The following is a 22,131-nucleotide window of genomic DNA, read 5'->3' on the forward strand; positions in this document are numbered from 1 at the left end:
CAGCAGCATGGAACTCTGCACTGGAAATTTACCCTGTATTTTATCAGGAAGAATTAACCTTTAGTGAACTCCAGGCTGCTGTGGCTAGGCTGCTTCCAGAACCTGATCTCATTTGTTTATAGCTGGCTGGAGTACGCTACGATGACTCTGGAGCTTCTTCCTTAACTGTCTCCCTAGTAGGCAATTTATATAGCTCCTCATGTGGCAGTCTATGCTTTGTATCCAGCCCTAGGACATTGTCCCACCAGGATACGTTGTTCTGCTTGTAGGAGAGACTGTTGGTTTTTATCTTCTCCAAAAGTGAAAGCAAACTAGTTCCACATTAGTCTTTCCAAAACGGTTCTGATTCCTTCCTACTTAAATTTACTGTTTTCTAAAATGTCCAAAGTTGCTGGTAATAAACAGTTGATTTGTTTCCAATCCCTTTCAATGAAAATACAGATTTGGACATGTGACTACATACTTACCATAACCTTACAAAAAGGAAGTGTGTTAGGCAGTATAAAAAGAGTAAGTGCTGGTAAACAGTGCCTGTTCGAGTTACAGAAGCCTGTGTTATTATCCACTGTCGGTAGGTAATTCTATTGAGGGATGTTCCCAACAAAGTCTCATTGAAAAAAGGGGAAGAGGAAAGAAATAAATGAGAGATCTTACTTGATATTTACTGTTAGCTGTGCTCTGTACTCATTTTGCTGTGAGTTCCTAAGGTTTGCCCCAGGAAAATTTTGACAGTTGACTCTAAGTTAATGAGAGCTTAGAGTAGAACTGTGCAAGTACTGAAGTATCCTAATGTAGTACTAATGTCTTCTTGGTTTAAAGCCAATGTACTGACTTGAAACTTGTTTTAATATAATTTAAAATAACAAAAGTGCTAAAGAAAAATAGATATTTTAGCAGTGTGATTAAATGGACATGCACTGTTAGTATTACTGAAAAGAGCAGATTGATTTATGTAGATTGTAGTTACAACTATCACCATTGTTTTGGACTTTGTGCTAATAGAAAGGAATATTACTCAGATAAAATATTTCTTAATCTGAGTGATATATGGAAGCAATTAACTTATGATTTGTTTTTGGAACAGCTCTGGAACAGCTTTGTCTCTGCAAAATTCGTGATATTTTTTGACTGTGAATTAGAATCCAAACTTTGCAGCTTGTCTAACGTTTTTTTTACTGTTCTGATGTATTTATAGATAAAAGTACAAATTATAAAGTTACTGCACAGTTCTCCGTTAAAATATCTCTCTCTGTTAAGTGTGCGCTCATGTCTTTTGTGTCAGCTCTTTAAAGGTATCTTAGTATGATTTGAGGTACAGCTCTATTTAACCTAAATTGTAGCAAAGATAAGATCTAAGATCTCTTGTATGATGACTGGCTACTTTTAACATTTAAATATTATTTGTAAATAATATTTTAATAAGTTAAACATTTTCATTTTGTAAGCTGGAATAAGTAGCTGTTTGTGAAACAGCAACTTCAATTAGCATTCACTAAAGAGCTATTGACAGTTAACACCTGGTCTACAGTGCCATGTGGGAAGCATCTAATGCAGTCTCGTATGGTTGTTGCATAATTGGGATTACGATCTCTAATTTGCTTTTAATTTCGTGAATCTAGTCTTATTTCCAAAATCGTTCAGTGTTACGTGTCTTCCTGCATCTTTATTGTAGCATGGACAAAGTTATTGATGTTAAGTGAATAAAAAGCATGCTACTGTCTAATTTGAAAAAACAACTTGTCCTTTCATTGGGTACTTAACAAGGAAATTTGGGCGTGGAAAATTTACAAATAGGTCTCAGTTAGAAAACTTGTGTTCTTCCTATACTACTTAAGAGAAGCGAACAAATAATGAGATACTTTTTTTTTTTTTCCTTTTTTTCTCCAAGTAATGTTCATGTTTACATGATGACATACAAATGACATCAGGAACAAGTGTAAATGTTTCTATAATATTACTGAGAAATAACAAAGGAAATAATCTAGTTCCTTGGTGCTTCAGAAAAAAAAATTGGTACATCTAAGGATGACAAAGGTAACTGCTAGATACTTCTTGCCTGCAATGTCTTTTGACCCTTACTAGTTACATACAATGGCAAGGAGCATTGTATATATTGTATTTGCGGCAATACTGTGCAAATCTGTAGGTGTATTGGAAAGATCTTTGAGACTTGGCTGATCTTCTGGAAGACCTTCCAAAAGAGAAAGAAGAGGGGGGGGAAAAATAGTGTAAGCTTCTAGTGGGTTACTGAATTGACAGAAATTCTCTGATAGCATTTCTGATTACTTTTCCTCAGATGAAACTACTTAAATTGTTTGTTAAGAAGCTTAATTAAGAAATTTTGACCTATAATGTAGTAATCATATATGCTAGACATATTTTAGGGTTTGTGGGTGAATATACTCTGTATATGTGCAATGTGTATATGTATTTGTGGTGTGTTTAACAAGATTTAGAATTAGAAGCACAATCTTTTACTAATTTAGAGGTATAGTTTTCCTTCTTAATTCTTTATTTTTCCTTCAGTGTTTCAAAATAACAGTAAAATTTTCTTCATGGTGGCTCACACTTTTGGGTATAATCATGTACATTTTTGAGATAATGTGGAGAGGAAAAGTAACCAGATAATCTGGAATAAGAGGGGCTTTTCACAGAACACTTGCATAAATTTGCCTGACTCTTTGCTGAGAAAAGAAGAAAAAAATTACTTTGAGAAATGTCTTTAAATCATAGTCCTTAAAAGCTGATGTTTTAACCTTACATTTGAATGACTGTTACTTTTTCCATCTTGTTTCAATATGCCTAAATGCAAACACATGTGGAAAATGTTCTTTTGGCTTTTATCAAACTGACATTTAAGTGCATTTTTTCAACCTCGCTAACATTTGTGGTAAAATATTTCAAAGCTATGAATCTTGCAATTTGCCTATGCATTTTTTTCTTCTTTCATATATTAACATTTGGTACTCATAATCCTAACCTGGTTGAAATTACTGGCTTTTTTCGTTTGCTGTTTGTTTGGATGAGGTGATTAGGAAAATACTTCATGTGAAATTCTAGTTTGCAGTAGTAAAGTGCTTCCATGGAGAGTCACTGTTTTCTGTACTTCAGGAAAAAGAGAAGAAAAATATGATAATCTGCTATTTTCTATTGTAGCAATCATATTCCTAATGTATTTAGCTGTCCCTTGTATTAGATGCACACATTGGAAACCTGTCTCCAAACTTCCTTTTTCGTGTTTTTCATTCTTGCCCTCTACTCCCCTGTCCATTCCCAAATGCTTTAATTCTGTGCCAGACTAATAAGGAGAAGAGCTAGCTCTGGGTAGAGTCAATCATTGCCAAGCAGGTCTTAAAAAGCTTTCTCATGGACCTCGCTGTCTGTACCTTGTTTCTCAAAGGCAATGTTTTTCTTCTTTTAGGCTGAATTTTAAGCAAGAACAACTAATTATATCTGCTCCTCAGTCTTAACTTATGTAAAAAGACTAAGGATGAAATAACTCCTATATATCTGTCCTAGGTTCAAACTTTCAAGGGCTTCAGCTCGTCTCCTAGCGCTGAGCAGGGCAGTTTGCCTTCCCCAACCCGAGGGGACTGCCAAGGCAGTAGCCTGGCTGCTTCTGCAAGACGCTCAGGTTGTGCGTTTAGCATGATTTAGTTGTCTCACTGATTTATTCCGTGAAGATTTTCCTTAAAAATTGGAGGTAAAATTTGATACTTTTTAATGTAGCTTTGCTGAAATTTTTAGTGTTATTAAAGTAGGTTATATAAAATGATTTTCACTCTCACATAATTTCCCTTTAATTTACAGAGTGACTTCATAGGCGTTCTGTCACAGGTTACTTAATTTGAAGATTTAAGTGGATCTTTTAAAGAAATGCAATTAAAAGGATCAAACATCAAATCGTCAGTATATTAGCCTGGTTCTTCTCAGAGCTGAATATTTCACTTAAAGCTGTATCTTAATATGACCTCTTTTTGTAACTAAAAATGAGTATCTGGAAAGGGTGTCAGAATCACCGTCAATTACAATTCTTTAATTAAACTTTAATTAAAATTCACCCAATAGCTTGAAAGCATACCAAATCCTTGTCAACCTTCCACTCTAGAAGTTTCCACAAAGCCTAACTGCCCACTCCCAGCTTGCTCCAAAGAAGTTACAGGCTTAGGTTTGCAGCTTGAAACGTTTTGTTGAATATTTAAGATAGATCCATCTAAATGTTTATTGAAGGTTTTCATGCTAGCAAACCAAACTGCACAGTCCACTGGAAGTATTGTATTATTATTACACAAAATAACCAGATTTTTGTCTTAAGCTTGGGCTGTCATTATCTTGCATACAGAAGCAAGAAGAGGCAGAAATTGTTTTTCCTTCCTTCCTAGCTGTTTTTGGCAGCTGATTTTTAAAGTGCAGCTCCCTGCTGATGTATGCTGTTGAGTACATCTTAGGTAATAAGCAGATATATCAAAAGATATCCAGGGCAACACACCCTGCTGAAAAACAAGAGATTGTTTCTCTACCTCTTGCAGATAAGTAGCTTGACATCTGCATCAGAAGTGTTTTTTCGTGGTGCTATCTATGTATATGTGTGTATGTTACATTTTGGTATTCTGAGGCCATTTTACTCTTAAAAAGAGTTTTACAAGTTTTGGGGTGTTTTTGTAGTCTAATATTATTTGCGTCCAAAAACTTAACAGAGTTACTTGAATTGCTTTATGTCTCCTAACTGTCCCCCTGTTTCCTTGTGTTGTCTGGGTATCGTTGTCAGGAACGTTTTATGTGCTTATTTTAATTCTCATTTTGGTTTTGCAACCACGATGAGCCAAACCTAACTGTATGTGGTGCTGTGTAACACAGAAACAAGAAGGTATTCCTGTTTAGAAAAGCCTCAGGTTTTGTGTAAAGCAAGTTCCTAGAGCAAGTTCCAGGCTATTGATCCGGGAGAGGAATGCCAGTCTTCGGCTGCAGAATCGCCTTGGGAAATCGCACAGCCTTGCTGGTGACTTTTTTTTTTTCAGTGAAAGATAGTCTGAAGGAAGATTTTAAAGTAGATCTGCTAATATATGAAGAAAATTCTAATAACTAGCACTAGATGATACCATGCGTTTGTGAGAGAAAAGGTGTTTTGTTGACTGCTTTCTACCCTGAGGCTGTTGTAGCTCAATGTCCTGAGTGAAGGATGATATGTTCACTGCCATCGTGCTTGCCAGGCCTTGGAAACGAAGAGCAGCAGCTTCCTTCTGAGATGACAGAGAAGAAGGGGCCTGGAACAGGGGTCCAGAGAGCAAGGGGAGCTGGTCCCAGCGACAGCCGGGGCAGATGATCCTTGTAGCTGTTTGAGGGCTTAGGTACTAAGATGAGTGACTTTAGCTGTATAGCTATAAAGGAAAAGATGGGTCTTAAGAGATGCTACGAGCAGGAATAGTGTAGTATATACCTAGTTTGGTAAGAGAACACAGGATATTCATGGTTGTGCTCAGGTTATGCATGGTTTGAGTGACAAATGAGACTGAAATTTTCAGCAGAGAACAAAGGGAGAATTTGCTGGGGAAACTCCAGCAGCTGTCTTTGGTTTGAGGCAGTGGTATGACATTTCCAAGAGGAGTCTGTGGGATGCAGGCATCCAGTCCAAAGTGCCTTTTAAAAATAGGCCCCTGCTCTTCATACACTTAGGAATTTGTGAAAACTTACTCTTATTTGTATTTTTCTAAAATAGCTTCTTTTGTTACCTTCTAAGTAAACCTATTTCCATACTTTTGTAATACGCGTTATTTTTCTGAAATGTGAGGTTACTGAAAATACATACCTTTCCATATCAAGTTCGATTAGCAGTCAATCCTGCAATAAAAAAGAAAAAAAAGGCAACTAAGTACTATCACCTCTAGTGTAACAGAGCCAAAGATTAACGTATCTTTGGTCAGTGCTACAACTGATCAGCAGTGTCACAGCTGAAAACATATGCTGCTGCAAATGCAAACTTGTTTTTGTTAAAATACACTGTAATGTGGTCAACAAATCCATGGTACCAAAAATAAGGGCCCCTCTATATAGTGCTGATTGTGGGATTTATTATTCTGTTATTTAAGGTAATGGTATGTTGCTAGGTCAAGAGAAGGGTCACAGTTCTCAGATATAGCAGAGCCTTAAGAAATATTTGGAGAGACCATCAATTGCAGGACCTGTAACAAAAATATTATTCACTCGAGCTCATAAGGTTCTAATTTTCTTGAATTATCCTAAGTGTGATAACAGCTTACTCCTAAAGCACACACAGAAGCTCTGTTTAGCATTCACTGGCTTCAGAGCTGTTTCTAGAGTTGAACTTTCTTCCTTAAAATGGGGAGTTTTGTAAAAGCAAATACAGTGTTGCTGAGGAGGTGCTGGAATGAGAGGATCTTCTCCCTGTAGGTCAGACAATGACAGGCAGTTTTCCTATGCTGCCTTAAGACAAAAAGTAATCAGTGTTTTTAATTCTGGGATCATACTATGAAACAACATAGTTATTAAGAGTCTCGTGGATTATACAACACTTATTATATTTTCCTTTTGATATGATGTGGCAAAAGCTCAGCAAAAGTACTTTTTGTGAGTGCGTATGAACCCTCGTAATATTTTACACAACAGGCCCTTAGAGATGTTGAGTGACTGTCTTGATTCAAAGAAATGAGTTAGGGCTTTTAATGTTCGGTCTGAAATAGTGAAAGGCAATGGCCATAGTTTGTTTGCCTTATTCCACTAAAAAATTGTAGAATAATTTGTTGAGGTTATTTTTTAGACTATATCAGCTGTCATCTTGAAATCTTGATATAAAGGACAGTGCTTTTAGGCCATTTGCTTCTAGTTGTGGTTTGGTATTTTTTCTAAGTTCAAATAATAGCCTTTTCATTTGTTAGATTTTTTTTTATTTAATTACTTCATCTTGTAATTTAAATATGTCAGAACTTAAATCTAGACAAGTAAAGTATGTTATCTATTACTGTGCACTAATACAAAGTGTAATGTGGCACTAAATAATGCAGGCAATTGAAACATTAGATGGTTTCAGGTAAAGAAATTAAAATATTAGCAGCTATGCTTACTGATACACAAAAAAACCCCAAAAAACAAGTAACCATTTGGGCTGTGTACTACACACTCAAAATAATTGAAAATGTAAAATGTCAATTAAAGAAAAAATATTGCCAAAATACTACATTAGTTCATGATGATTTTGTATGTCTTTGCTTGAAAAGCAATTGTTACAAGACTTGTTGTTGTTTTTTTCCCCTTCTCTGCTGCTCGCTATCATTTGAGGTTTCAATTGCTTGGCATAGAATTGGTGGATAATTAGTAGTGTGGATGGCTGTGAAAAGCATATGTAGTAATTTAGTTCTTGGTTCTTTCTAATTGCTTGCCCACTAGTAGTTTGCTAGGGTGAGTTGCTTTATTATTCAAACATTTTAAAATGAAAGTATTTTAGAAATGAAAAAGCTCTTGTTATTAACACAGTATTGAAAATCAAAACCTTTTAAATAAACAGGTCACTATGTGACAAATCTGTCCCCAAAGCCATTGTTTACATGGGAGAATGGGCAGATACAATTCATTTTTTTCCTCCATTTGAAATAAAGATGTGTCAGTCTGTTTTATAAAATATTAAAGTTGAAGACATTAAAATATGTTGAAATAAAATAACAGTTTGTATAAATGGGCAAGTGTCATTGTTCAAAGTAAACATCTAAAATTAATAGACTTGAAAGACAAATTCATGCTATTAATTAAGGCTGACCCTGAGGTCATTTTAAAGCCCCAACTTGCCAGTGAATTTATGCAGGAAACCTTTTAGCTTGCCTGCAGGAGTACTTCTTTCCAAGTCTAGAAGCTCTGTTAGTCCTGCTTTTTAATTCACTCATTTTTGAAGCGTGCCTAGAACTTAATGGCATGATGCAATGTTTGAGCACCATCTCCTTGCAGTTTCCACTGCTGCCTTGTTCTAGCTGACACTTCACTTGCCTTTTCTGTAGTCTGTGACTAGAAAAAAAGCTTGTTCCTAAGGTGCTGTGGACAGAGATGCAAAATACATCATAGACATGGAAAAGTGTCTTTTGCAACTTCATCTGGGTTGTCTTAATCCTGAAGCTTGACACCAAATATGAAGATAGATGCTTCCCTTAAAATATTAAGTATTGGTTTTAATGTGGAAATCTAGTAGTACACTAAATGCTACTATTTGAATATTAAATGTTGTGGTAGCTACAAGCTTTACAGATAAGGTAGGACCAATCCTAAAGGTGAGATGGTGCTGCTGTTAAATTGCTTAGCATTCTTTTAAATAGTGAAATTGCTTTTTGTTTTTGTGGGTTTTTCCCCCTCTTCATGTTGTCTTTCAGGAATAAGTTGACAAATCCAAACGTATGGTAGCAGATAGTGTATATAAATTGTCCTCAGCTTCTTTCCAATCTGTTTTCAATATATATCTCTGAGTCATTTGGCAAAGAAAAAAATACTCAACTTCACATATTTAACTCTTGTATAAGAAACTATAGAAGTAGCATATTCAAAGAGTTAGAGGTTAAAGAGGATAAAATGTATAGGGAGTAAACATTTTCAGGTATGTGAACTTAATCTTTTAAATTTTGCTATGCACCATGACACAATGTTTAAAAATCTGAATTGTCCTGTGAGAACTTGTGTCAAATTCTGAGACCAGTTTCATTTGTTTAAAAGAAAAAGTATAAATTTTAGTGCACCTTAGCAAGCCACTAGAATTTTCTTCATAATATTACCTTATATCTTCAGAACATTTAACAGAAACCAATAAGGAAATTGCTGTTGATTCACTAAGGTGCTAGTACCTGTGTTTAGGTGGGAGGTGTATGGTGGTGGGGAGTTTCATGAAAGGATTTAATAGTGTCCTTTGAGGAGACCACCTGCTACTGAGGACAGTTTATTCAGGATGTCACGAGTCTGGCAAGTATTTACTAATGACAGAGTAAAAGACTGCTGTTTAAGACCACCATTTGCTAATAGAGCAATAGTATCCTAAGAATGTTTTTTTAATTAAGCTTGCAAAGGACATTCCTGTAGAGCAAACTGATCTCTTAGGAAACTTGAAGTAAAAAAAATCCCCAAATGGAAATATGGTTCAACTCTGTAAAACAAATGTATCGTTGGTCCCTTAAAATAGGATCACTCCATTACTACTATTAGTCTTTTTTTAAAAAAAACCTAATTAAAATTAAAAAATGTATATATATTTTTTTTAAAAAAGCCTAATTAAAGTATTGCTTTGACTTTTTCACCAACACTATTTTGACCTTTCTGGAATGAAAAAAAAAAAAAAAAGTACAGCTTTGTCTGTCTGTCTTTCTTTGACAAGTTCATTTTCTTATTTTACTGGTAGCTAACTAAACAAGCAAACCACATTAAACTCATTGCCGTGTCTTCTAAAATAAAAGCTGATGTTGTCTCTGAAACTATACTTTCAGTGAAATAAATGTTTAAGGAATATGTTTAAATAGCAACATGAAGGATTTGAAGGCTTATGCACAGACACTCTTTTCTGTCTCTTCTCACATTACTAGTAGATTTGGTCATAAAAGTTGGTCACCTATCACAATGCAACATTTCATGTATAAACTTAAAACATAGCACAGTTGCTTGAGTTCAGTTAATTTGGAAATATATCCTATGTCACCTTCATCTTCTCACTGAACTCTGCATTCTGCTTCTAGACTTAATTGGATGGGAGGAATCTCTGAACATAGAATCATAGAATCAGTAAGATTGGAAGGTACCTCTGGAGATCATCTAGTCCAACCTCCCTGCTCATCTTTGTTTATATAGTTTTTCTTAAGGCAAGAATGTTTTTATTTATCTAAAAGTTGATTGCAATCAAGCTTTTGCTTCAGATAATATGTATTTGAGTTGTTGTTTAAATGCACAACTGTAAGGTGAAGGACTGAAGCTGGTATCACACAATTTGTGTTGTAATTTGGACAGTCAAAATAGATCTCAACTTGCACCATGTAAAATAGCTAAAATAGCTGAATTTCTTGTTTGCAAATAACATGATGTTATCTGCTTTTAATTTTGATATCTTTTTTTGCAAAAAATGCAGAATTTAACTTTTTTTCTTCCTTCTCTTTTTTTTTTCTTTCTTTTAACAGATTTGAAGAACTTGTGAAAAAGTTCAAAGTAGAATATCATGCTGGTGGTTCTACGCAAAATTCCGTTAAAGTGGCCCAGGTTTGTTTGTTCTTAAAAATAGTTTTTGGTACAAGATACTCAGTGTTGACTCTGAATCAATTTGATGCACTGTATAGCCTGCTATGTTTCGTATGGGTGTTACTCAGTGGGTACGTGCGACTGTGCTATCCACAGGATTTTTGAGGGTTTTTTTTGGACATGATTTATTTTGAGGTTTTGCTTTTTATTCTTTTAACACAATTCCTATTAAGGTTATGTTTACAATTACTACATAGGTGCAAGCACACTGGGTCATGTAGATGTCAAAGAGGCTGGAGCACATGATGTTCAAGGAGAGGCTGAGGCAGCTGTCTTATTCCTTTAGCATGGAAAAGAGAAGGCTGGAAGCATGAGGGCTCTAATCCTCAGTTTTTGACTTTAGCTACCTAAAAGGGGGGAGAGGAGAGTTTTAAGGAAGATAGAACCAGATATACTTTTCAAAGGTCTATAGTGGAAGGACAAGAGGGAAGGATAATGTCCTTATTTGCAGTGAGGGATGTTCTGATGGGATATAAGGAAAAAAAATTAGTGGTTAAACACTGGAACAGGTTTCCCAGAGAGGTTTTCGAGTCTTTATCCTTGGAGATTTTCATAATTTAAGAAGATGATGCCTTGGACAACCTGACCTAAATTTGAGAGCAGCCCTGCTCTGAGTGGTGAGTGGGTTTGACTAGATGACCTGCCAGCCTATGTTATTCTGTGATTCTGTCCACATTTATCCTACAGGAACTTGGAAGTTTATGAAAGATAGAACTGTAAAACTTTTTATTAGGAGCAGGATAGTTCTTCTGGCTGTGAGTATGATGGAGAACAGTAATAAATTGGATTTGAGGTGTATTTAGCTATTTTTTTGATAAATACGCCTTTTGTCCCACCACTTGAGAGTGTTCTTGGGTATGTATTTTTAGATGATGTGATAGATATGTAAATCCTACAATTAAAAGATACACAAACTATATTTATTACCTTTTCTTAATGATCCTGGCATATTAACTCCCTATATAATTAAAACTTATTGTCAGATAGCATTAAATGGACATGTGGAAGAAATTAAGTTATAATTTAACAATGGTTCCTCCCTGCCCCACCCCATAAAAAAGAAAAGCTCATTACAGTAATAGTCACTGGTTCTTATGAAAAAATGTGCCAGTTGCACAGTTCTAGAGTCTCAGTGTTGGACTCAGACTACTGAAGATGACTGCTGTTTATGGCTGTTAAATGCAGGGGAGAGTACAGGGCAGGGAGGCCATGAAGTAAAAAGCATAAGCATTTGAATATCTTCCTAGTGTCCCTAAGGCTACATACATCCATAAGGAAAGATGGCCTCATGTTTCTTAAGTCCTAAATCTCAGAGAATACTTTTGATAGAAATATTTCAAAATGGAGAGAAATTGAAAGTACATGTTTTACTTTATATACCATTCTAACTCTGAATGGTAGCATCTCTTAAATACAGTCAGTTATGTACAGTTCCTGGTTCTGATAATTAAAAAAAAAAAAAAAAAGCAATAAAAAAACCCAGGTGAGCGGGAAGGCAAATCATTGGATTTATTCTGTGTCAGAATCACCATTGCTTGAGTTGGTGTCATGGTAGTGGAAGGCTGCTGGGAGCATTCCTGATCGTTGGTAAGAGGTCAAGGAGCTGGAGGGAGTTCTGCAACTGTTTTTTAGCTCAGAGGCATGACACTCTGCTTCCGTTCCTGCCTTTAGGTTACGGAGGTGCAGAGGCGGACGCGTTGCATAGATTCCAAGTTGCGAAACTTCGGGGTGTTCAAAGAGCCCCGGATTTTATCTCCATCTCTTCTTCAAGTGATCGCTTTGACCCTGGGCAGTTTGTCAGACACGTAGTTAACTAATACTTGGATGGCTCTTAGTTTAGTGGTCAAGGTGGTGTTCAGTAGTAAGACTATGAAGTGCACAGAACATACATATGAGTGAATGAAAGAGAGGAAGTTTGAAGCGATGGAACTTCGGGTCGTCTGTGTCGGCCATCCTCTCGTGCGCGGATGGGATTTTGGACTTTTCCCTTTGCCTTGGCTCTGAGCTGGGAGCCTCATTCAGCTCTAGTTGCCATCTGGAATTGAATTTGTATCCAGAAAGGTTGTAATCTCTGAGTTTTTATTTTAAATAAGACTGTAGTTCCAGAAGTTGTCTGTGAATAACATAATATCAATAAGAGACTTTGAAAAAGAGGGATGCAAGGGTGAGAGATAAAGAAAAAAGCTCTGGAAATCTTAAAACAAGCTGTTATTCTGCAAGCTTTAGCAAAAAAACAAATGTGAGGATGGAAGGAAAGGTTAAAATATCTAAACATTAAAACCAGAAATTCTACAAGAATCTTTTCAACAATATTTGTTGGAATATTGAAGGGGATATAGCTTTGTAAAACTTAAATATAGATATTTACATATTTAAATTAGTGGGAGAAAGTAAAGAAGCATTCATGAAGCCTGGTTGGTCATTGGAAGGAAATAAAGAACCAGTAAATAAGCTCAGAGCTTAAAGCAAGCCCTCTCTACATGAATGCATGCAGCTAAAGGAAATCCTAAGATGACCACTTTTTATTTCTCAACTCATATTACTTTGTGCAAAAGACTTGAAAAAATGTGCTGAGAGAAGTATAAATTCAGAAAGTTTGTTTCAGCTATTTTTGAGAGTTTAAAAGTCACTGAGAATGTAAATTTTTTTTAAGAAAAAAAGAAAGAAGAAGCATCCTTGGAAAATAAAATACAACTATTTGAGTAAAATGGTTGCAAATGAACAAATGGCCTCTGAAGTCTGGTAACAGCTTCTTTAAAAGTCCATTTCTGAGTGGGAAGAGTGTCTTATTAAGTAGCATGGTAGGAAAATTAGAGACCAATTAATAAAATGACTGGGATGGATAAAAATAAATTTAGGAAGCAGTTAATAAATAGTCGTTGATTTACTTATGTTCCAAATAGTCTGCTTTTTTATGGGTCTGAAGAGCAACACTGTGCTGAAACGAAATTACGCGAAGGCAGAATGGATGGGGAAATTCAGAGTATTTACTCCGTTAAAAATGGAGAAATGAAACCGTAACAGGCATACTTGGATGGTGAATTGTGATCGTTATCTCTGCCGTGTATTCTCATGTATTTCAGATATTTATTTCAATGTTCGTCTGTCCTGTCTGTAAAGATGATGAGATTTACTCAGCAAAAATTATATCTCTCTTCCTTAAATGGACAAGCCAATTTCTAAAAAATAATTCAAGAGAAATGAAAAGGCTTAGAAATACTTTATCACACATGAGAAATGTGAGGTGATAAGCAATAAGAAGAAGCTGTGCGTTCAAAGAAAACAGAAGAAAATGAAAGTTAAATTGTGAGTTTTGGAGTTAAAGGTTTAAAACAGCACCAACCATAGTGAAAATGAAGATTTTAGTGTACAAAGAATTAACTAGAAGCGGAGTCAGGTTGTGAAGACTAGAATTATTTAGGTTGTGTTTTTTTAGCAGTGTTAATAGAAAAGAAAGATCTGAAGTGCAGCCTTGAAGTAAAAATTTGCCAGTTGTAATATTAAAGAGAATTTAGGCGTTATTTTACAGTTTTGTCTTGCAGTAGAACAGGAGCAGAATGTACGGCATACCGCAGAGGAGAGCTGTGCCTGGAGGCAGCGTGGGAATCGGAAAGCTGAATGATGTCTGTCCAAGGCAGGCATTATGTGGGCAGGGTTTCTCAGCAGGGTCAGAGCAAGGAGGAGGTGCGGACATAGCAACAGCAGAAGGGATGTTCTTTGAAGAAATGCGTCTCAAGGGCTATGGGGAATTAAAAAAAAAAAATGCAAAATGACAAACATGTATCGGGGGAAAGCTGTATAAAAAGAAAGGTCTAAGCACTGATGAAGCCAGCTATTTGAGAAAATGTTTTGGAAGGAGTGAGTGAAGAATGATTCTGTTGCAAAAGAAGTCCTGAAGACTATTGAATGGAAAATAGAGTGGAAAATCAAGTGAAAAAACAGTGATAACACTAAAATATCATGCTTTATTGTTTTTCATAAATGTATTTAAAGTACAATAATATATTTAAAGGTGAAGAGGGTACCCAAAGCAATGTAGAAGTAATGCAGAGCAGCACTAAAGCCAGTGAGACTAGGATGTTTATGTTCAAGTCGTCTGAGCATATGCTGATCTTGAAAAGAGTGAGGAAGTTGAAATGATTTTGGCTTGACCTAACTCACGTTGGGAAGGAGGAGAGAAAAAAAAGTCACTGTAGAAATGACAGTAACACACATAAGAAGGAGAAGATGAGAGATGACAGTTTAGTCTTTCATTAATGAGTTTAAGCTAACAGCGAGTTATGTCTTAGAAATATTAATTCATACGATGAGAGAAATACTGACCGAAAGAAAAGAGGAAAGGGAGACAAAAGAGTGTGTGCGTGTGTGTGGAGGGGGGACGAAATAGTTTGTACCAGAGAACAGGAAATGACTTCTCTGGGAGGAGGAAAAAAACCAGAAAGGTATCACCTGAAGAAGAAAAGCAGTATAAAAATCAGTTTTGCTCTGTTGTGATGTCCTTCACTGTCCCATCCCTGTTACATTTTTGCTAATCTGCTTTTCATTTTCCACTTTAATCTCTCTTGGGTGTAAACCAGTTACGCTGGGAAAGAACAGATGGGTAACCAGAACACATTAGGTACTTCTGAGGCCGTAAGGAAAAGTCTTACTGAGGTAAATGTCTTTTCCTTTTAGAATTTAGTACTGAGTGGAAAGATCAGTCAAGAAAGAGGCAGGCCAAAAAGAATGGGGAGAGGGGGAGGAGGCTGCTGCTAGAGGGGTTTCTTGGGTGTAGTACAGTGTAGAAAACAGCCGGAATCAAGAGTTTCAGTAAATGTGCAGGTAAATTCAGACAAACTACAGAGTTGTTACGCTATTAGGACTGTTTCCTTCCTCCTCAAATACAATTTTAAGATGTCCTGATCTACAGATATTGGATCTTTTGTGTGTGAAAGACTGGTTTTCCATTTTATTTCTACATATTATAACGTTAAGGTTCTCTGTTTATCTGCGGCCTTTGTGTCTGTCTTGTTTAGGGAATTTAGTTACTGGAGACCTTAATCCGCTGGTAAGGGGTTTCAGTAATTTCAAACTTTGCTGGATCAAACTTTAATTTATCAGATGTTAATCACTAAGAATCGCTTAATGATGCGTTGGAAAATGAGGACTAGAGATGAGAAACTGAATTGCTATAACTTAGTTTCAAAAAGAGAAGCTAATGTTTAACTTTCCTGCTTGGTAATCTTGGCATTTGAATTATCCTTTTATAGAGTTCTTGTTTTACTTTGTTTCTGTTGAAGTTTTGTTGAAGTTATGATACATGCTTAGGAACAGGGAGAAGTGGGGGTAGCTAGCTGTAATTGCAATGTGCTGCTATTCTGACCTTTACTTGTCTCATTAAATTCTGGCTTTTTATCTAATATGATATCTGACATCTTGCTTTAATCTGAGCTCTTACAATGCCTCCAAACTATTGGACTAAACCATTATATTAAATCTATAAAATATGCATACATGTGACTGCATACAGTTCATAAATAATGTAATGTTTTAGAATTCTGCCAACAAACTAAATTCAGGTTTGTGAATACAGTATTTCACTACCCCTCAGCTTCTTTCTGTAGTTTTAATTAAGCCTATGTGCCTGTCTAGCCACAGAGACTGATCTGGAAGGGGAAGAAAAAACTTGAGATTTTTCTGGTAGTGTGTGCTAGTGACTTCAAAGCATCTAAAGCAGATAGCTTACATGTATTACTGACCAGGCCATATTTGCATGCTTTTTATTATTGTTAATTTTGTGTTTGGCATGCTGGGGTTAGAACTGTAAGTAGCATGGTCTCTGAAGTGAGTGTAAAGAATGGCATGTTCTTCATGCTCAGTATAGTTGCTCTTGGTTGTGTTTAGTTTTACTAGCTTATTGTAATTTTAACAGTTCTGCTATTGCTGTGGGTCTAATTTAGCCATTGGAGAGAGCTCTCTTCTGTCTCATTAATCCTTGAAAGAATTGTAAAACTCTCATTACACAATTTTTATTACTAGTGATGTAGTGTGAACTTGGAAGAAGATAGCTTGATACATCACATTGCATTTACAGTACTGACAGATCAGGTAAAAAGATCTTAAGATGCAGTTCTTGGGAAGGCTTCATACAGATGCTCTTGGTACTTCACAATAATGTTTTTATAATGTAAACCTTGGAAAACAGTATAGACTTCGTATTCTTACATTACCTATTGCTATCTAATTATACAGTTTTGTTATCTGTAGTTTTACAATATTTTTGCAAAAACCTCTTGCAGTCATTAGATGCTTCAGTAAAGAAGCTTGATTTTAAACTACAATATGTGCTTATTTTTAATAATATGTAGAATGATATGACTTCTAAAATAGGGATAAAAATGTGATAAAATAATACAATGATAATTTATGTTGAACACTTGACTCACAGTCCTCTGTATCCTATAGTATAAGGAGGTATAGCACTTTCCAATATCAGCCCATATTTGAAGGAGTTGTAATTTCACGCCAGTTTTTATTATTCAGTGATGATTAACTGGGTCTCTTAATCTAAAATGATTGTGCTTTTTAGCATTCTAATAAACTGACTAATCTGAGAATATAATTTTGAAAAATGAACTGCTTCATGCTTGTTTCTAAAAAGAGATATAAAAGTGATGAAGACTTAAATGATTTTCAACTTTTTATTATTAATTAGTCATTTATGTAATTAGACAAAGTATGGTATGATATTAAAAGTACTTCTCCATTGGGTCATGTAGAATCAGAAATAATTTACAAAGCTCATTATTATCTATGAAAAATACTTACAGGGAGACCTTTTTTTTAAAAAAAAAAAAAAAAACACATAACCTGTAATCTTCTAAACATATATAGAATTCTTTGGGCTTGGTTGCATGCTTAAAATTAAGCTTGCATGTACTTGTAAGATAGTGCCCTTGGCTAGATTTTAGCTATAGTGTGTAGTCTACAAAGTTTGTCACAGATTGGATCTTCTGTGTTGAGTAATTTAGTGATTTCCTCCCCACTTTCCCGTTATTCAATATAAATGCATAAAAATGACATGTAACTGTAATGGAATTAATCTTTTCCTCACATGTGAAAAATGATGGGTTACTTCTATGCGATTAATTAGACTGAGACATAGCAGGAAGAAAAATTTGGCTTAGGAGCAGGATTCCAATTGTATTGAATGTGAATGAATTGAATATATTGAAACTAGAAGGGAGATAATGAAAGGATTATCAAGGAAGTCATACCAGGCATGTTCTCAGTTGTCTTTGGAGGTTGGTGCAGCTTTGCTGGGATCACCATTATTTTACAGAACTCATCACACTATCGACTAGAAATGTTCTCTGTTCTTCTGCTTGCGTGCTTAAGTTCACTTCTGCCACAAATGCCTTTCTCCAAACTGTTCCTGGAATGGTGCTCACAAAAGGTGCAGCAGAAGTCCCCTTCTTCCTTCTACTTAGTGAAAAAGGACTTTTAACTTCATATCTCTCTGTTGACGAAAAGGGAATAGATTATTTTTTTCAGAAGAGGTAGGCTTTATTCTTTCTGAACCATTTAGGACAGAATCTTAAGTTTCTCAGTTAGTTTTGGCCTTATGCTCTGTATTCCTTAAGCAACTTCATTACATGCCCTTACTCAGATGGGCTTGGTGGCCTCCACAGACATGTGTTTCCAATATTTTCAGTAGTTCAATCCAGCTTTCAGGAGAAAGTATGGAAAAGCTCTCTAAACCATTTTCTATTTTGTATGGTTTAATAAACTTAGGTATAGCCTCATCTTCTCTGCCAGAGAACAGTCGCCAGACATGTGTTTCCTTCTGTGCCAGCTGAAATGTTTTTCTGCTGTGCTCCGTTGGTGTAACATTTTGCCAGCATGATTTCCTGTCAATGACAATGCCAGCACGCAGTCCTCTGCTGCAAATGCAAATTCCAGCTTCTCAAACCTATTTCACTTGAAAAAAAGATAAGCAGAGAAGCGTTATGACTTTCAACTCTTTTTTTTATATAAACCTCGCTAAAGTTTATGTGCTGCTGTACCTCTTAAATACCTATCTCCAATAATGTGGCCACTCGAATAAGTGAGACTTATACTCAGTGAAGGAATAACAAAACGTGCCTTAGTGCTGACAGAAATAGTCGTTTGATTATGGCTCTGTGGAAATATAACAGTGGCTCTTCCCACTGATGCGAAGACAGTGTCCCACTGTCAGTGCAATAGAGGAGTGTCATGCACCCGTGACTTGGATGTGAAGTTTTTCTTCTCAAGGGTGCTCTTATCATTTGTGTGCTCTTCCAAATTAGCCAAAATCAAAAATGACAGTGATAATGTCTGTATTGCTTCGGACAGAACAGACAGACTTCCCCTTCAGAAAGATAACATGCAGGTTAGGAAATTTTTGGTATAATGCCTTACCTGATTTGGCACAGATGTTAGAAAGATTCTGTAGTATCTATGAGATCTTCCTAGATTTTTTGAAAGCCTTAGAGAAGATTATCAGACCTTTTGCTCCACTGTCAGTTTCAAAGTCGTAGAGCCACCTGGAACGGTTCAAAAAAGCATCAAAACCCCATTACCGTAGTGGTAAACGGTGTACAATTCTAAGCAAGGTTCTCCCAGTTACAAAGGCAGGTACTTCTCAGACTTTTGTTGTTTAGAAGGAAGCCCGTACTTCTTGTGGCCTGCTGCTGGCGTTTGATGCTTTGCTCTTACAGTTTTGAATTACATGTTGGGAATAAATTATGCAGCACTGCTGAAGGAACTACCTTTTAGAGGTTTCTGATAGCAAGGCCTTTTTTCCTGCACAGTGATACTGGCTATATTCTGGTAATACTACTTACAACTGTGTATGTACATATACATAGACCTATGAATGTAGTTTTATTGAATGCCAGGATGGTCAGAAAGCAAAGTTCCAAAGAGCTTGTGGCATCTTCCCGAATGCCCTTCAATGCCAGGTTTCTAATTTCTAAATCTTTTTTTTTTTCTTTTTTTTTTTTTTTTTTTTTTTTTTAATTAGGCAGTGTCAATTAGACCATTGTCAGACTCCAACATACAGGTATTAACTGTTAAGCATTGCAAGACAAATATCCTTACCATGACAGTGTCACTTTGGATTTGATTTGAATAGCTGGCTGCTGGCCAAGTGGACTTGCTGCAGCTTGATGCACCAGAACCACACCTACTTGTTTCTTCAGGTCTTGTCCCTTCCCAGCACCATCACTAGGATTGCCATGCAGGACATCCAAAATTATTTTGGAGAAACAGGCAGCTCTATGACTCTTTCTGGCTAAAAATGATTGTACAGTTGCAATTCCTGTAAATGCTTTCAAACAGAACCTTCAAACTCTCCTTTTTTGTGTTTTCATGAGTTTTGGAGTCCATATGCAGCCTCTGTTCATTCATCCAAAATTCCAATTTGTTTAAATGATTAAAAACTGCTTCCATGTTCCAGAGTCGTCAAATATCAATCACCCATGTGAAATGAGAAGACACTCTACAAACGGCAGCAGTTGGCTCCTCCTGGGAATAACCCTTAGGCTGTGAAATTCAGATGCTTGCTGCTTGACTCGGCTTCCATGCCTACTTGGCTGTGTTAGCACCATATTTTGGAGCTGTAAAATTTATCAGTTTTTTCAGAAGCAACCAAGGAATTCAAACACAATTAGCAGCGAAGATAATGTTCAGCTGAATGAGTTGACCCAAACCTTATTGGTTTTTATTTTCCCCTGTGCTGTGTGCACCTCTAATTTGTGGACCATGCTATATATGGGAATGAGATGGGTTAGGACATTACATAGTTTATGCTCAAACTGAAAACAAACATTTTTCTAGGTAACACAATTGTTGCAGTCTGGGATATATCCTGAAGAAGTAAAGAACTGTCTCTGGGCTGCACAGAGGAGAGCACCCCCAGGGTGCTGTGCTGTGAACCCTCCAGCCTTTTGTGCTCTGAGGGGCAATGGGACTTTCTCAGAAGCTTTCACGGCAGTGTCTGTGAAGTGAAGGACTAATGGTCCTCCAATCATTTGATGATTGTTCCTATCAATTGACACAGGAAAGAGGATGACTGCTTGATTTGGCAGTCTCAGAAGAGAGGATAAATCCCTATGCTTTGCTGTTATTAATTTGACATGCCACTCAAGTCTTGGAAGCTCAGGAGCTGTTTTATCCTTAGTAGCTCGATAAGCTACATAACTACATCTTTAGCAATTAATTAATGTTAAGTGATATGATACAGTGGGGAGTTAATTGACTTGGAAATCTGAAACACCAAGTTATGAAGGATTTCTTGCACATCTCTAGAATATTTTGTTGTAAATGTACTTTTTTTTCCCCCTTCCTCCCTGAATAAGGTTACTGAAAATCTTACTGTTAGCTAAGGATTCCGTGCTGGTATTAGAATTTATATGCTGTTCCTGGACATGTGGTGCTTTCATCAGAAAGTTTAAATATAATAGTATAACTTTTTTCTTGCATATTTATTAAATATTTTCACAGGTCTGTTGCCATTCTTTTCAATAACATGCTGAATGCCTGTGGATGCATGTCAGAGTTAGTACTCTTGAGTTTTGAATTTGGTATTGCTGCTAACTTGCTTTGTAGCCGTGCAGTAAACTAGGATACCTTTCTCCTATTTATTTTAAAAATGGAAATAATACTGGTTTATCATGATAGAAATATAATGGAAACACCTATGAGTTTGAGTAGTGTTTTAAAAAACGTAAAGCTAACTTGATCGGTTCATCAAAAGGCAAAGCAGCGCTTTAATAAAAGACTCTAGAGCATGATTACAAAGGAACACGTAGGATTGCCGTACCAATCACAGCAGTAGCCTGGGTCGGTGGCCTTTTCAGTAACTTGCGTTGTGTGCTTTATGGGAAAGTAAAATATTGCCTATTCAAGGGAGGGATGTGGAATAATATAGTAAACTCCCAACAGGGAAATTCTGTCCAAGTATTACTCCACTAGTAGTTGACTTGCACCCTGACACACAAACTCATAATAGCTTGTTTGTGGGTATTCTTTTTATTGGTATATATGCATAGTCCTTTAAAAAAAATAATAAAAGCACTCTAAGCTGTGACTTTATTTATATGGAGTTTCACAGTTTAATTATTCATGCAACAAAATAGTATCCACCTTTTAATTTTCTGTGTTTTCGTCTTCTGTTAGCTTGGAAAGGATTAAAAGAGCTGCTTTATGGACTTTCTGGGTGTTATCCGTTATGTATCTTACTTCCAATATGGTGACAATTTCTTTTCATCTCCTGTCATTTTATTGTGTCTCTTTATGGCCATCACTAGTGTTGGATTGAGCTTGGGTGCTGTAGCTTTATATATTGTAGAATAACATTTTCCTTGTTTAACTATATTTTGAAGATCTGTATTGTGTTAAAGTTAGTCTCTGCTAGTTTTTATAGTTGTCGTAGATCCTTTTTAAAGGATTGGGCCTGTTATCTTGAATAACTGTAGGAGAGAATATTTACCAGACATGTTGCAGGAGTCCTGCTGGAGTAGTTCACAGGACCTTAAAGGAGAAGTATATTCTGGCTTTGTTGAAGTATAACCACAAATGCAGCAGCTCCAGTTGCTTTCTTGTTATACCATATGTAATGAAAGTAAAACACTAAAAGTTGACAGCATTGTATTCCCTTTAAATGCTCTTACCAGTGTTGTGCTTTTAACTCTGAATTGCTTTTTACTTGTGCGTGAAAGAAGGATCATTTATGTATAATAGTTGGATTTTTGCATGCATTCTGTAGCTGTCTATAGTATCTGCTTTAAACTCTCTCACCCATCTTCAAAAGCATACTACAATATCAGGACTAACTGAACGATGTTTTACGTACTTTTGCTT

At 36.1% G+C, this 22,131-nt stretch overlaps 1 protein-coding gene across 2 annotated transcripts in view; it reads left to right on the forward strand.

Moving 5' to 3' along the window:
- Positions 1-22,131, forward strand: part of ADK (adenosine kinase) — a 302,860-nt gene that overhangs the window by 80,384 nt on the left and 200,345 nt on the right. For both annotated transcript variants that reach the window (XM_062580837.1, XM_062580838.1), the window contains exon 4: positions 10,149-10,227. In XM_062580837.1, coding sequence (XP_062436821.1) covers positions 10,149-10,227 — 79 coding nt within the window. The remainder of the gene's footprint in view (positions 1-10,148; positions 10,228-22,131) is intronic.

Source organism: Rhea pennata, chromosome 7 (assembly GCF_028389875.1).
Source record: "Rhea pennata isolate bPtePen1 chromosome 7, bPtePen1.pri, whole genome shotgun sequence".
NCBI lineage: Eukaryota > Metazoa > Chordata > Aves > Rheiformes > Rheidae > Rhea > Rhea pennata.